This window comes from Mustela nivalis (assembly GCF_964662115.1).
Source record: "Mustela nivalis genome assembly, chromosome: 1".
NCBI lineage: Eukaryota > Metazoa > Chordata > Mammalia > Carnivora > Mustelidae > Mustela > Mustela nivalis.
Genome location: NC_139020.1, coordinates 105,592,325 through 105,605,160, shown reverse-complemented (window position 1 = coordinate 105,605,160; position 12,836 = coordinate 105,592,325). Strand labels below are relative to the sequence as shown.

The following is a 12,836-nucleotide window of genomic DNA, read 5'->3' as shown; positions in this document are numbered from 1 at the left end:
TGTGTTTAATTGTTAGGCTCTGAGGGAGCAGAGCTGGCATCTGCCTTGGTCATCGCTGTATTCTCGGGGAGGATTACCTAGTAAACCAGACTGTCTCCTGGCCTCAGGGACCTCTTTGACGTCACTCTAACAAAGCTCGCCTGCTCCTGCTACATTTCAGAGCCATCGAGAAGCTAAGCGGGCATCAGTTTGAGAACTACTCCTTCAAGATTTCCTACATCCCGGATGAAGAGGTGAGCTCCCCTTCGCCCCCTCAGCGAGCCCAGCGTGGGGACCACTCTTCCCGGGAGCAAGGCCACGCCCCTGGGGGCTCTTCTCAGGCCAGACAGATTGATTTCCCGCTGCGGATCCTGGTCCCCACCCAGTTTGTTGGTGCCATCATCGGAAAGGAGGGCTTGACCATAAAGAACATCACTAAGCAGACCCAGTCCCGGTACGTGCCTCCGGGGCTTCCTTTGCTTCCTTCTGACAGGCCCCCTGAGTCCTGGTGGGGCCCAGTCATCCTCAGGTGGCTCTCGCTTGCATCAGCGGTGGGGGGAGAGGGGGGCTGTGCTGTGTGGGATGGCGGTTTCTTAAAATAGAACTACTAACAAACTAACAAAGCTGAGGACTTTAACTCGCTTCCATCCAGTAGCCTAAAGGTCAGATCCTGAAATACTAAAGGTTCATAAAGAAGGTACTAATGACTTCCCAGCAGAGACTAGTCCTTGTAAGCTTATTAATGCTTGTGAAAACATCAGTTTCTAAAACAGCAGAGGTATGGGGCTGAGTTTTGTGGGATCCCAGAAACCACTTCTCGTAGTTCTTACCTCCTGTCTCGAGTTGGAGTCCTGAGTGGTATTCGTTCTTTGAGATCTCTTAGGTTGTCTCGTAAATAGCTACGTAAAAGAGGTGAGTGGGCCTGCCTATTGACCAAGAAATGAAGTACATTAGTCTTATGCTTAGTCTAAGGAGTTGAAGCAGGAGTTGTAGTTATAAGAGGTGGTAGGAGTTGTGGGTGAAATGACCTGTGGGACTGTTGATTTTTGAATGTTCTTAAGAACACAGCCTGATGTAATGAAGAAAGCCAGGTCTCAAAGACCCATGTTGAAGACTGACCATTTAAAGGCTCTATGATCGTAGGGGAAAAAAATTGATCTCTGAGCATCAACTGCTCTTTCCATAAGCCAGGATTATTGTTAGACTTAGGACAGCCAGGCAGATTAAAAGAAATAATTGCTATGAAATTACTTAAGTTGCAAAACACCAAAAGGAGTTATTTACATGCCTAGTACATTCTATTCACGTCATCCAGAGTGTCTTGTAACCTGAAAGAGAAAACACCATTTTCTTCAAACTGTCTGAGTTACTGCCAAATAATGGGCACTTAAATGTATGAGTCCCAAAGCTCATAGTCATAGCAGTGAAATGATGACCCAGTAGAGAGGGAAATACTGTCTGCTGTTCCATTTATTTTAAAATTAGCCCTTTTCTCCCCTCCAAGTTTGCTTCACTGCAAAAGTGATTTTTAGTTATATGTCTTTTTTCCCCAAAATTTCTTAAAGTGCCTTTAAAAATGCAACAAGTTTAAATAAAAGTAAACTTTAGTTCTCAAAATATGTGCCTATTTTTTACAAAGAGGCAGAAAACTTCGATCTGGGCTTTCTAACAGCCAGAGTAAAAAGGAATACAATCAATTATGTAATTTTCAAAGATAACAAAAACAAGTAGGGCCACAACTACCCTAAGAAGTCTGATAAAGTCATCAAGCTTTTGAGCCATTAGTTTTTAAGAGCCTGGAAGAAGGCAGGCTGCCAGTGGCAAGGAAATCAAAAACTTAGGCAGAGAAGAGAGGGCATGCCTCTGTTTTTAATCCACACTCAAATATATAAAGCTTGCTTGAATTTGGTGTTTGGATTTGGATTAACACATGGCTTTTAAAAGCTACAATCAGTTTAGAGACTGGCACCATGCCAGCATGCAGTGTTACCGCCCCCCCCCCTCACTTTACCCTTTGCTTCTATGATCATTTGAAAGACTACACAAAATACTTCATTTACCAGACTGGCTTCATTACCCAAGTTGGCTTGGTGCCTTTGTCCCACAGCACTGCTGCAAGAAAAATTCCCTTCTAAATGGAACTGCAAAGAATTCAAGTTTGGCACAAGACATCCTGCCCTGCTTGCCGCCTCCTTGAAGAATGGCGTTGGTTGCAGACGTGCTAATGACACTTCATTGTCTGTGTCCTCACTGTCCGTTGGCCCGTGAGATGCTTTCTCGGGACTAGCATCCTGTCCCAGATGATGTTGTGTTATGGCTCCTGATTCTTTCGTTACAGGGTAGACATCCATAGAAAGGAGAACTCGGGGGCTGCGGAGAAGCCTGTCACCATCCATGCCACCCCAGAGGGGACCTCAGAAGCATGTCGCATGATTCTTGAAATCATGCAGAAAGAGGCTGATGAGACCAAACTGTAAGTTTGCAGACAATGCTCAGATCACTTAACAGAGAAGAGTAAGTTCTCATGCACTTAGCACAAGAAATTTTTAAGACCTGTGATTTTGTTACTCAGTAAAGAGAGCAGGGGACAAATTATTTTTAAGAAATTTGTTCCCAAAAATAATGAATACTGTTATGCCGAAAATAAATAAAAAAGAAATTAAAAAAAAAAAAGAAATTTGTTCCCAAGGAGAATGTAGTAGGAAATAGATATTTGTAATATGGCTGTTTCTTCACTTCAATGTTTCTTTTCATAACCTGAATGCTTCCGTCACTCATTAGTAACAATTACTGGTAGAAATATAGAGATAACATACTTCTAATGCCATGCAGTGGTGGAGGCATTGTGTATCTGCATGTTAAGTATGATAGCCATTAGCCACGTGTTGCCACTGAGTGCTTGAAATGTGGCCAGTCGAATGGAGGAGCTAAATTATTTTATTTTAACTCATTCAGATGTACATAGTCACATTTATGACTAATGGCTATCATACCAAACAGTGCAGGTGTGTATGGAATGTATGTTGTCATGGAAACCATCATTTACTTTTCTGGAAAAGGTTTTTACTACCGTGCTGCACTCTTAAATTTTTCTTAAGTAGTAGAAACTGTTATCCAAGTATCTACTTTACTCTTCTTTAATCTCCTTCCCTTCTTTTCATTCTTTCTTTCTTTCTTTCTTTCTTTCTTTTTTTTTTTTTTTACAAAATACTTCTTGGGATTCCTGAGTGTTATACCAGTTCAGAGAGCAGTACAATTCTTACTAAACCCATTGACTTTGAATTAATGGTAATGGAATAGACAACAAAGAAGCTCCCTGTCAATTTGGGGAAAAAATCCACTTATGGGTAGGGGCAGTTTTATAGAGAAGGAGTGAGGGGATAAATTGAATATAAAATTAACTTAGCAACTAATATCAAATAAGAGTGTTCTAAAACCAAGAGGATGAAAAGAAAAATAAAAAATAAAACCAAGAAGATGAAAATAGTCCTTAAAAGCCAAACTTCACAAATCTATTCTCAGATTTCATAAGGGACTCTAACTTTTAAATTTATTACTTATGAATTATTTACTCTGTTTGAGGCCTTGGAAACACCCCAAATGCCATGGCTTCATTTAAATAAGCCCTTCCCTCAACCAGGTGATTGAGAACTTTATAAATAATATCCTTCTTGGTCCTTCAACCTCAGGACAAGCAACTTCAAATATTCTAAATAATTAAAAAGACTGATGCACAAATTAAATTTTTGAATTTTCACATAGAGTCAATATAGAGTTTGCATATCTTTGAAATCAGTTTTTTTGAGTGCCACACTGTGCTAAGCACTGGGCTGGGAAACGAGGCTACAGCCATAAACAGGATCCAGTTCCTGCCTTTATGAAGCTTATGATATAGTGGCAGAGACATTCGCTAAACAGTTCCTGAAACCAGTGGGTCATTAAGCACAGCCATGGCACATGTGGGAGTTGAAAATAACTACATGTAAATGGAGGGCCCTCATTAAGGTTTTAGGAGAATAGAAAGAGATTTGAGGGGCTCAGAGAAGACCTCCCTGGGTAAGTGACCTTTAAGCTGTGTCCTGAGGGGGATGAGCAGGAGGGAGAGGAGGTAGAAGAGGGATCCTAAATTTTCTTTTTATTCATTTATCATTTATTGAGCACTTACTCTGTGCCGGGCACTGAACTCGGTGCCACTGAACAAAGCCAGTATGTTGTAGCAATGAAGGTTAGATTGCTTTTGGCCCTAACGAGCAGAAAACATAAGTGGCTTAAACAATAAGACACTATTATTCTGTCACATAACGAGAAGTCCTGAGGTGAGCGAATCCAAGGTCAGTTAAATCACAGACTCAGAGACTCGCAACCCTTCTGCTCTGTCTTCCTCAGGATGTCTGATACTCCCCTGGTGATGACAGGATGACTGTAGTGATTTCAGACCTTGTGTCCCCACAGAAAGATATTCAAAAGTTGAAAGAGAGGGCATCCTTGCTCTTTCTTTTTTGAACATTTTTAAAAAACACATAACAAAATTTTCATCTAACCTTTTTTTTGTTGAGGTATAATTGACATATAATACTGTATTTGTTTCAGGTATACAGCATAATTATTGAATATTTGTATATATTGTGAAATGTTCACCACAATAACTCTAGTTAACATCCGTCACCATACATATTTATAATTTTTTTCCTTGTGACAAGAACTTCTAAGATTTGCTCTCTTAGGAACTTTCATATGTTCAGTATAGTGTATCAGCTGTAGTCACCATGCTGCACATTGTATATCATGACTTATTTATTTTATATGGAAGTTTGTAACTTTCCACTCTCTTCACCCATTTTGCCCCCACCTCCCTACCCCCCCCCCACCCCTGGCTTTGGCAACCACTAATCTGTTCTCTGTATCTATGAGCTTGTTTTGTTTTAGATTCTTCATGTAAATGAGATTATGCAGTATTTATCTTTCTCTGACTTATTTTACTTAACCATTTTTAAGTGTACAGTTCAATAATGTTTATATTTATATATAGTCACATTAATGTGAAACATATCTCCAGAACTTTTCATCTTACAAAACTGAAACTCTGTACCCATTGAACAACTCTCCTTTTCCCTCTCCCTCTAGCCTTTAGTAACACCATTTTACTTCCCGTTTCTATGAATTTGACTGGTTTAGAGACTGCATATAAGTGGAATCATGCAGTATTTTGTCTTTTTGTAACTGGCTTATTTCGCTTAGTGTAATGTCTTCAAGATTCATCGAAGTTGTAGCATGTGGCAAGACTTCCTTTTTAAAGCTGAATGAGGGGCGCCTGGGTGGCTCAGTGGGTTAAAGCTTCTGCCTTCAGCTCGGGTCATGATTCCAGGGTCCTGGGATCGAGCCCTGCATTGGGCTCTCTGCTCAGCAGGGAGACTGCTTCCTCCTCTCTCTCTCTCTCTGCCTGCCTCTCTGCCTACTTGTGATCTCTCTCTCTCTGTGAAATAAATAAAATCTTTAAAAATAAATAAATAAAGCTGAATGATATTCCTTTGTGTGCATATATCACATTTTGTTTATTAATCCATTGATGGACATTTGGGTTGCTTTCACCTTTTGGCTGTTGAGAATAGTGCTGTTACAAACATGGATGTACAAATAGCACTCCAAGATCCTGCTTTCAGTTCTTTTGGATATATACCCAGACGTGACATTGCTGGATCATATGATATTCCTATTTTCAGGGTTTTTAAAAAAATTATTTATTGATTTATTTGACAGAGAGAGAGAGAGAGAGAGCACTCAAGTAGATAGAGCAGCAGGCAGAGGGAGAGGGAAAAGCAGGCTCCCTGCCGAACAGAGAGCCCAACACAAGGCTTGATGCTAGGACCCTGGGATCATGACCTGAAGGCAGAGGCTCAACTGACTGAGCCACCCAGGCGCCTCTCTATTTTCAATTTTTTTAGGAACCCCCATACTATTTTCCAAAGCAATGACATCATTCTACAGTGTCACCAACAGTGTACAAGGGATCCAGTTTCTCCACATCCTCACCAGTCATTGTTATCTTCTGTTATTTGGATAGTAGCCAAACTAATGGGTGTAATATTTTGTGCTCACAGTATCTCATAGTGGTTTTTATTTGCATTTCTCTGACGATTGGTGATATTAAGCCTCCTTTCATATGCTTATTGGTCATCTGTATATCATCTTCTGAGAATGTCTATTTAAGTCTTGCCCATTTTTAAAATGGGTTATCTGATTTTTTTATTTTTTCTGTTGTTGAGTTGTAGGAGTTCTTTATATATTCTGGGTATCAATCCATTATCAGACACATGATTTGCAGATATATTCACTTCTTTTCCCTACATTGCCTTTCCACCCCTTGACTGTGTCCTTTAGTGTACAGAAGTTTTTAAATTTGATGTTGAATTTGTCTATTTTGGTGTTTGTTGCCTTTGCTTTGGTGTCTCACTGCTAAATCTAATGCCATGAAGTTTTCCTCTGTTTTCTTCTAGGAATATTATAGATTTAGGTCTTTATTCCATTTTGGGTTAATTTTTGCATATGGGCTAAGATAAGGATCTAGCTTCATTTTTTAAAAAAGATTTTATTTATTTATTTGTCAGTACAAGCAGGGGGAGCAGCAGGCAGAGCAAGCAGAGGGGGAAGCAGGCTCCCCACTGAGCAAGGAGCCTAGTGCAGGACTTGATCCCAGGACCCTGGGATCATGACCTGAGCCGAAGGCAGTTGCTTAATGGACTGAGCCACTCAGGCTTCCCTAGCTTCATTCTTTTGCATGTGGATATCCTGTTTTCCCAACACCATTTATTGAAGACTGTCCTTTTCCCCACTGTATTATCTTGGCACTCTTGTCAAAGATCATTTGATCATATATGCAAGAGTTTATTTCTGGGCTCTCTGTTCTGTACCATTGGTTTATTTGTCTATCTTGATGCCACTACCACAGTGTCTTTTTTTTTTTTTTAAGATTTTATTTATATATTTGAGAGAGATAGCGAGAGAGAGCATGAGCTGGGAGGAGAGAGAGAAGCAGGCTCCCCACTGAGCAGAGAGCCCAACACAGGGCTCAGTCCCAGGACCCTGGGATCATGACATGAGCCAAAGGCAGACACCCAACTAACTGAGCCACCCAGATGCCCCACCACTACCATAGTGTCTTAATTACTGTAGCCCTGTAACATGTTTTGAAGTCAGGAGGTTTGAGTTCTCTAGCTTTGTTCTTCTTTTTCAGAATTGTTTTGACTGTTCAGGGTCCCTTAGGATTCCAAGTGAATTCTTTTATTTCTGCAAAAAATGCCATTGGGATTTAATAGGGAGTTTTATTGAATCTGTAGATCACTTTGAGTAGTATGGACATCTAAAGAATAATAAGTCTTCCAGTTCATGAACAGGGGTTTGTGTTTCCATTTATTTTTGTCTTCTTTAATTTCTTTCACTAGTTTTTTTTTTTTAAGATTTTATTTATTTATTCGACAGAGAGAGATCACAAGTAGGCAGAGAGGCAGGCAGAGAGAGAGAGAAGGAAGCAGGCTCCCTGCTGAGCAGAGAGCCCGATGCGAGACTCGATCCCAGGACCCTGAGATCATGACCTGAGCCGAAGGCAGCGGCTTAACCCACTGAGCCACCCCGGCTCCCCTCTTTCACTAGTTTTATATGGTTTTCAGCATATAAGCCTTTTATCTCCTTTGTTAGGTTTATTCCTAAGTGTTTTCTTCTTTAGGATACTATAGTTAAATGAAACTTTTCTTAATTTTCTTTTCTGGTTATTCGTTGTTAGTGTATAGAAACAGAATTGATGGGCTGCCTGGGTAGCTCAGTTAAGTGTCTGCCTTTGGCTCAAGTCATGATTCCAGGATCCTGGGATCCAGCCCCTTGTCAGGCTCCCTGCTCGGCCAGGAGTCTGCTTCTCCCTCTACCTCTCCTCCCTGCTTGTGTGCTCTTTCACTCTCTCTCGCTCTATCAAATAAATAAAATCTTTATTTTTTTAAGATTTTATTTATTTATTTGACAGAGAGGGAGATCACAAGTAAGCAGAGAGGCAGGCAGCGGTGGGGGGTGGGGGGGGAGCAGGCTCCCTGCTGAGTGGAGAGCCCTATGCAGGTCTCCATGCCAGGACCCTGAGACCATGACCTGAGCCTAACACAGAGGCTTTACCCACTGAGCCACCAAGGTGTCCCTGAATAAAATCTTTTAAAAAAGAAAAGAAAAACAAACACAATGATTTTTGTGTGTTGATTTTATATCCTGCAACTTGGCTGAATGAGTGTATTCTAACAGTTTTTTTGTGGAATCTTTAGAGTTTTCTTCATTTAAGATCATGTTATCTGCAAACAGATGATAATTTACTTCTTCCTTTTCAATTTTGATGCCTTTGTTTTTGATCTTAGAGGAAAAGCTTTCAGTCTTTCATCATTGAGTATGATGTTCAATGTGTGCTTTTCACAAATGGCCTTTATTTTGTTAAGTAGTTTCCTTCTATTCCTAGCTTGTTGAGTGTTTTTATCATAAAAGGGTGTTAAATTTTTGTCATATGCTTTTTCTACATCAATTGATATGATCATAAGGTTTTTTACCTACATGTATTGATCTACATTAATGTATATTACTTTTTTTTTTTTTATGTTGAACCACACTTACATTCCAGAAGTACATCCTGCTTGGTCATAATGTATCATCCTTTTAATGCATAATGCCTTTGAATTCATTTTTCTTGTTTTGTTGAGGACTTTTGTATCAATGTTTACCAGGGATGCAGGTCTATAGTTTTCTTTTCTCAAAGTGTCTTTTTCTAGCTTTGGTATTAAAGATGGCCTCATAGAATGAGTTTGAAAATGTTCCCTCTTCTGCAATTTTTTAGACATTGCAGAAAAGGATTGTTGTTAATTCTTCCTTAAATGTTTGATAGAAAAAATAAGTGTTTGCTAGAATTCTCCAGGGATGCCAGCTGATCCTGGGCTTTTCTTTGTTTGGAGGCTTTTTTTTTTTTTTTAAGATTTTATTTATTTATTTCACAAAGAACACATGTAGGCAGAGGCAGGCAGAGAGAGAGAGAGGGAGGCAGGCTCCCTGCTGCAGGGAGCCAGATTCGGGGCTCGATTCCAGGACCCCAGGATCACGACCTGAGCCGAAGGCAGAGGCTTCAACCCACTGAGCCACCCAGGTGCCCCTTTGTTGGGAGGTTTTTAATTACTGATTCAGTCTCCTGACTCATCATTGGTCTGTTCAGATTTTCTATTCAAGGTTTAGTCTTAGTAGGTTGTGTTTTTCTTGGAATTTATCCATTTCTTCTAGGTTTTCTGTTTGTTGATGTCCAACTGTTCCTTGTATTCTTTTGTAATCATTTTTATTTCTGTGACATCAGTTGCAATGTCCCATCTTTCACTTCTGGTTTTAGATATTTGAGTGTTTTTCCTTAATAATTCTAGATAATGTTTATCAACTTTGTTGCTCTTTTCATAAACCAATTCATAGTTGGTTTTTTCTTTTGTTTTTCTGTTCTCTCTTTTGCTTATCTTTGCTCTAATCTTTATCATTTCCTTCCTTATACTAGCTTTCAGTTTAGTTTATTCTTTTTCTAATTCCTTAAGAGCTTAAAAATTTCAATTTGAGGTCTTTCATTTTTTTTTAATCCATTCAGCCAATCCATGTCTTTTAGATTGGGAAAATTAATTCTTTTACATTAAAGTAATTACTAATGGGGAGGGATTTCCTCTTGCCATTTTGTTTTTTTCTGTATTTCTTTTTTTTTTTAATTTTTTTTTAAAGATTTTTTATTTATTTATTTGTAAGAGAGAGAGAGTGAGAGCGAGCACAGGCAGACAGAGTGGAAGGCAGAGTCAGAGGGAGAAGCAGGCTCCCTGCGGAGCAAGGAGCCCGATGTGGGACTCGATCCCAGGACGCTGGGATCATGACCTGAGCCGAAGGCAGCTGCTTAACCAACTGAGCCACCCAGGGGTCCCTTTCTGTATTTCTTATAGCTTTCTTGTTCCTCCTTTTCTCTCTTTCTGCATTCTTCTGTGTTTTTTTACTTTGTTTTTTGCTTTTTGGTGTTTTTATAGTGGTATCTTTGAGTCCCTTCCCATTTCCTTTTACATATATTCTATCATATTTCCTTTGTGGTTACCACTGCAATTATATAAAACATCCTAAATTATAGCATTCCATTTTAAACTGTTAGCAAACTTAACTTCAATCGTATTCAAAAACTGCTCTTTTCCAACACACCCCCCACTTTGTTACTGATGTCACAAATTGCTCCTTAAATATTTATACCCTTAACAGATTTATCATTTTAAAAATGTTTTTGTCATTTATATTCTGTACGCCAAAATTATTATAGTACAGATTATTACATTTGTGTATTCACTTTTACTAGAGAACCTTATATTTTCATATGGCTTTGTGTTGCTGCTCATTGTCCTTTCATTTTCATTAAAGGACTCCTTTTAGCATTTCTTGTAGAGCAACTGTAATAATAATGAACTCCCCTAACTTTTGTTTATCTAGGGAAATCTTAATTTCACCTTCATTTTCACAGCATAGTTTTGCCATTATGATATTCTTGGTTGATGTGTTTTTCTTTCAGTATTTTGAACATATCATTCCACTCCCTTTTGGCGTGCAAAGTTTTTTTGTTTTGTTTTGTTTTTTTAAAGATTTTATTTATTTATTTGACAGACAGAAATCACAAGCAGGCAGAGGCAGGCAGAGAGAGGAGGAAGCAGGCTCCCTGCTGAGCAGAGAGCCTGACGCGGGGCTCAATCCCAGGACTCTGGGATCACGACCCAAGCTGAAGGCAGAGGCTTAACCCACTGAGCCACCCGGGTGCCCCTGGCCTGCAAAGTTTTGCTCAGAAATCTGGAAACTCCCTTCCGTGTGAATAATCACTTTTCTCTTGCTGCTTTCAAGATTCTCTCTTTGTCTTTAACTTTGGAAAATTGGCTTTTAATGTGTCGTAGTATGATTCTCTTTGGTTTTCTTCCCAGTTGGAGTTCTTTGAGCTTCTTGAATCTACATGTCCATTTCTTTCCTGATACTTGGAAAGTTTTCTGCCATTATTTCTTCAAATGAGCTCTCTGCCCTTTCTCTTTCTTCCTTTTGGGATTTGTATGAGTATATTAGTCCATTTGATCCTGGCCCATAAGTACCTTAACGTTTCTTTGTGCTTTGTGGGGACTGTTTTCATTCTTTTTTTTTTTTTTTCTACTTTGACTTGATGATTTCAAATGAACAGTTTTCAAGTTTGCTCATTCTTTCTTCTGCCTGTCAAATCTTCTGTGGAACCTCTTTAATGATTTGGGAGGGGCAGTTATTATATTTTTTAGTTACATTATTTGTTTTTTATAGTTTTTCTCTTTGTTGATGTTTCCATTTTGTTCATGCATAGTTTTCCTGATTTTGTTTAGTTGTTTCTCTGTGTTCTCTTTTAGTTCATTAAGTGTCTTTAGGACAATTATTATAAATTCTATGTCAGGTAGCTCATAGATCTGCATTTCTTTAGGATTGGTTTCTGGAGTTATATTTTGATCCTTTGATTAGGCCATATTTCCTTTTTCATTGTATGTCTTTTAATGTTTTGCTAGGCTTGGGGCATTTGAAAAAAAAAAAAAACAACTATCTGTTTGTCTTTGTGTACTGCCTTCATTCAGGGGAAGACCTTCCTTCACTTACCAGCCCTACTGGAGGTGTTAGGGTCTCTCAAACCTTTTCTGATCTCTTTCTCACCCCTGGCTTCTGATTGTGGAGCTGCAGCACTAACATACTGCTCACTTCTTTTTTCAGTGGCTTCCAAAACTCTGGTGCCAGTCTCCTCACTGCTTCAAGTGAGGCAAGACAGAAACCAGTCCCTTGGGCAGCTCCCACATGAGCCAGAGTGTTGGATGTGTGGTCCCATATTTTGTTTACATCCCATGGGAGGATCTCTGGTATGGGAGATTTCTTCCCATTTGCTCCTTGAAATGCTGCATAAGGGAAGGAGCATGTGTAGCCACACCAAACATTGCAAATTTTCGCAGCGCTTTTACCGGAATCTTTCTTGGCTTTACAGTGGTCAGGGTGCTATAGCTTCTCAGTTGAACTCTGGAGTTCTCACAGAGGTATTCCAGTCCTTTCCATTGTTAACTTGTCTCTGTGGGGTCAGGAGGGCCTGTAGTGCCCTAGTCTGCCATCCAGATGATATTCTCTCTTGTCTTTTTTTAAGAGCAAGAAAAACCTTCCTAAAGTCATGCAATAGACTTCTCCTAATACCTCATTGTCCAGACTTGCCTCATGGACCCACTTCCAGTCCATCTTAAAAAGGGAATATAATTACCATGGTTTGGCTTATGTTAATCAGAATTCATGCACTGGGCTTGGTGAGGGAACCAGCCTCATCTAAATCCTGTTGCCACTTGGGACCTGAACAAAGATTTCTGTTTGTAAAGGGGAAAAAAGTGTTTTAATAGCTCTTAGGAGGCAACCAGTATGTCCACCTTGAGTGTTGAATTGTTGTTTGTCTCTTTTAGAGCTGAAGAGATTCCTCTGAAAATTTTGGCCCACAATGGCTTAGTTGGAAGACTAATTGGAAAAGAAGGCAGAAATTTGAAGAAAATTGAACATGAGACGGGGACCAAGATAACAATCTCATCGTAAGCCACCCATTCAGTTTAATTGTGCCCAAATGGAGAACTTGAGCATTTTGATATGCCCAACTCCTCCATCTGCCTTTCCTTAAAATGGTAGTATAATCATAATTAATCTAATTCTCTCCAACACCATCAAAACAAATGCATAAATCGTTACCAGTTATACACTTTCTACTGTGGATATGAGCTAAGTCACTTCTAAGATTTGAGATAAGATGGCAAGTATTTGATACC

At 39.4% G+C, this 12,836-nt stretch overlaps 1 protein-coding gene across 1 annotated transcript in view; it reads left to right on the top strand.

Annotated features, from left to right (window-relative positions):
• Nucleotides 1-12,836, top strand: part of IGF2BP2 (insulin like growth factor 2 mRNA binding protein 2) — a 159,862-nt gene that overhangs the window by 121,643 nt on the left and 25,383 nt on the right. The window contains exons 6-8 of the mRNA XM_082721730.1: nt 161-433; nt 2,318-2,452; nt 12,483-12,605. Coding sequence (XP_082577856.1) covers nt 161-433; nt 2,318-2,452; nt 12,483-12,605 — 531 coding nt within the window. The remainder of the gene's footprint in view (nt 1-160; nt 434-2,317; nt 2,453-12,482; nt 12,606-12,836) is intronic.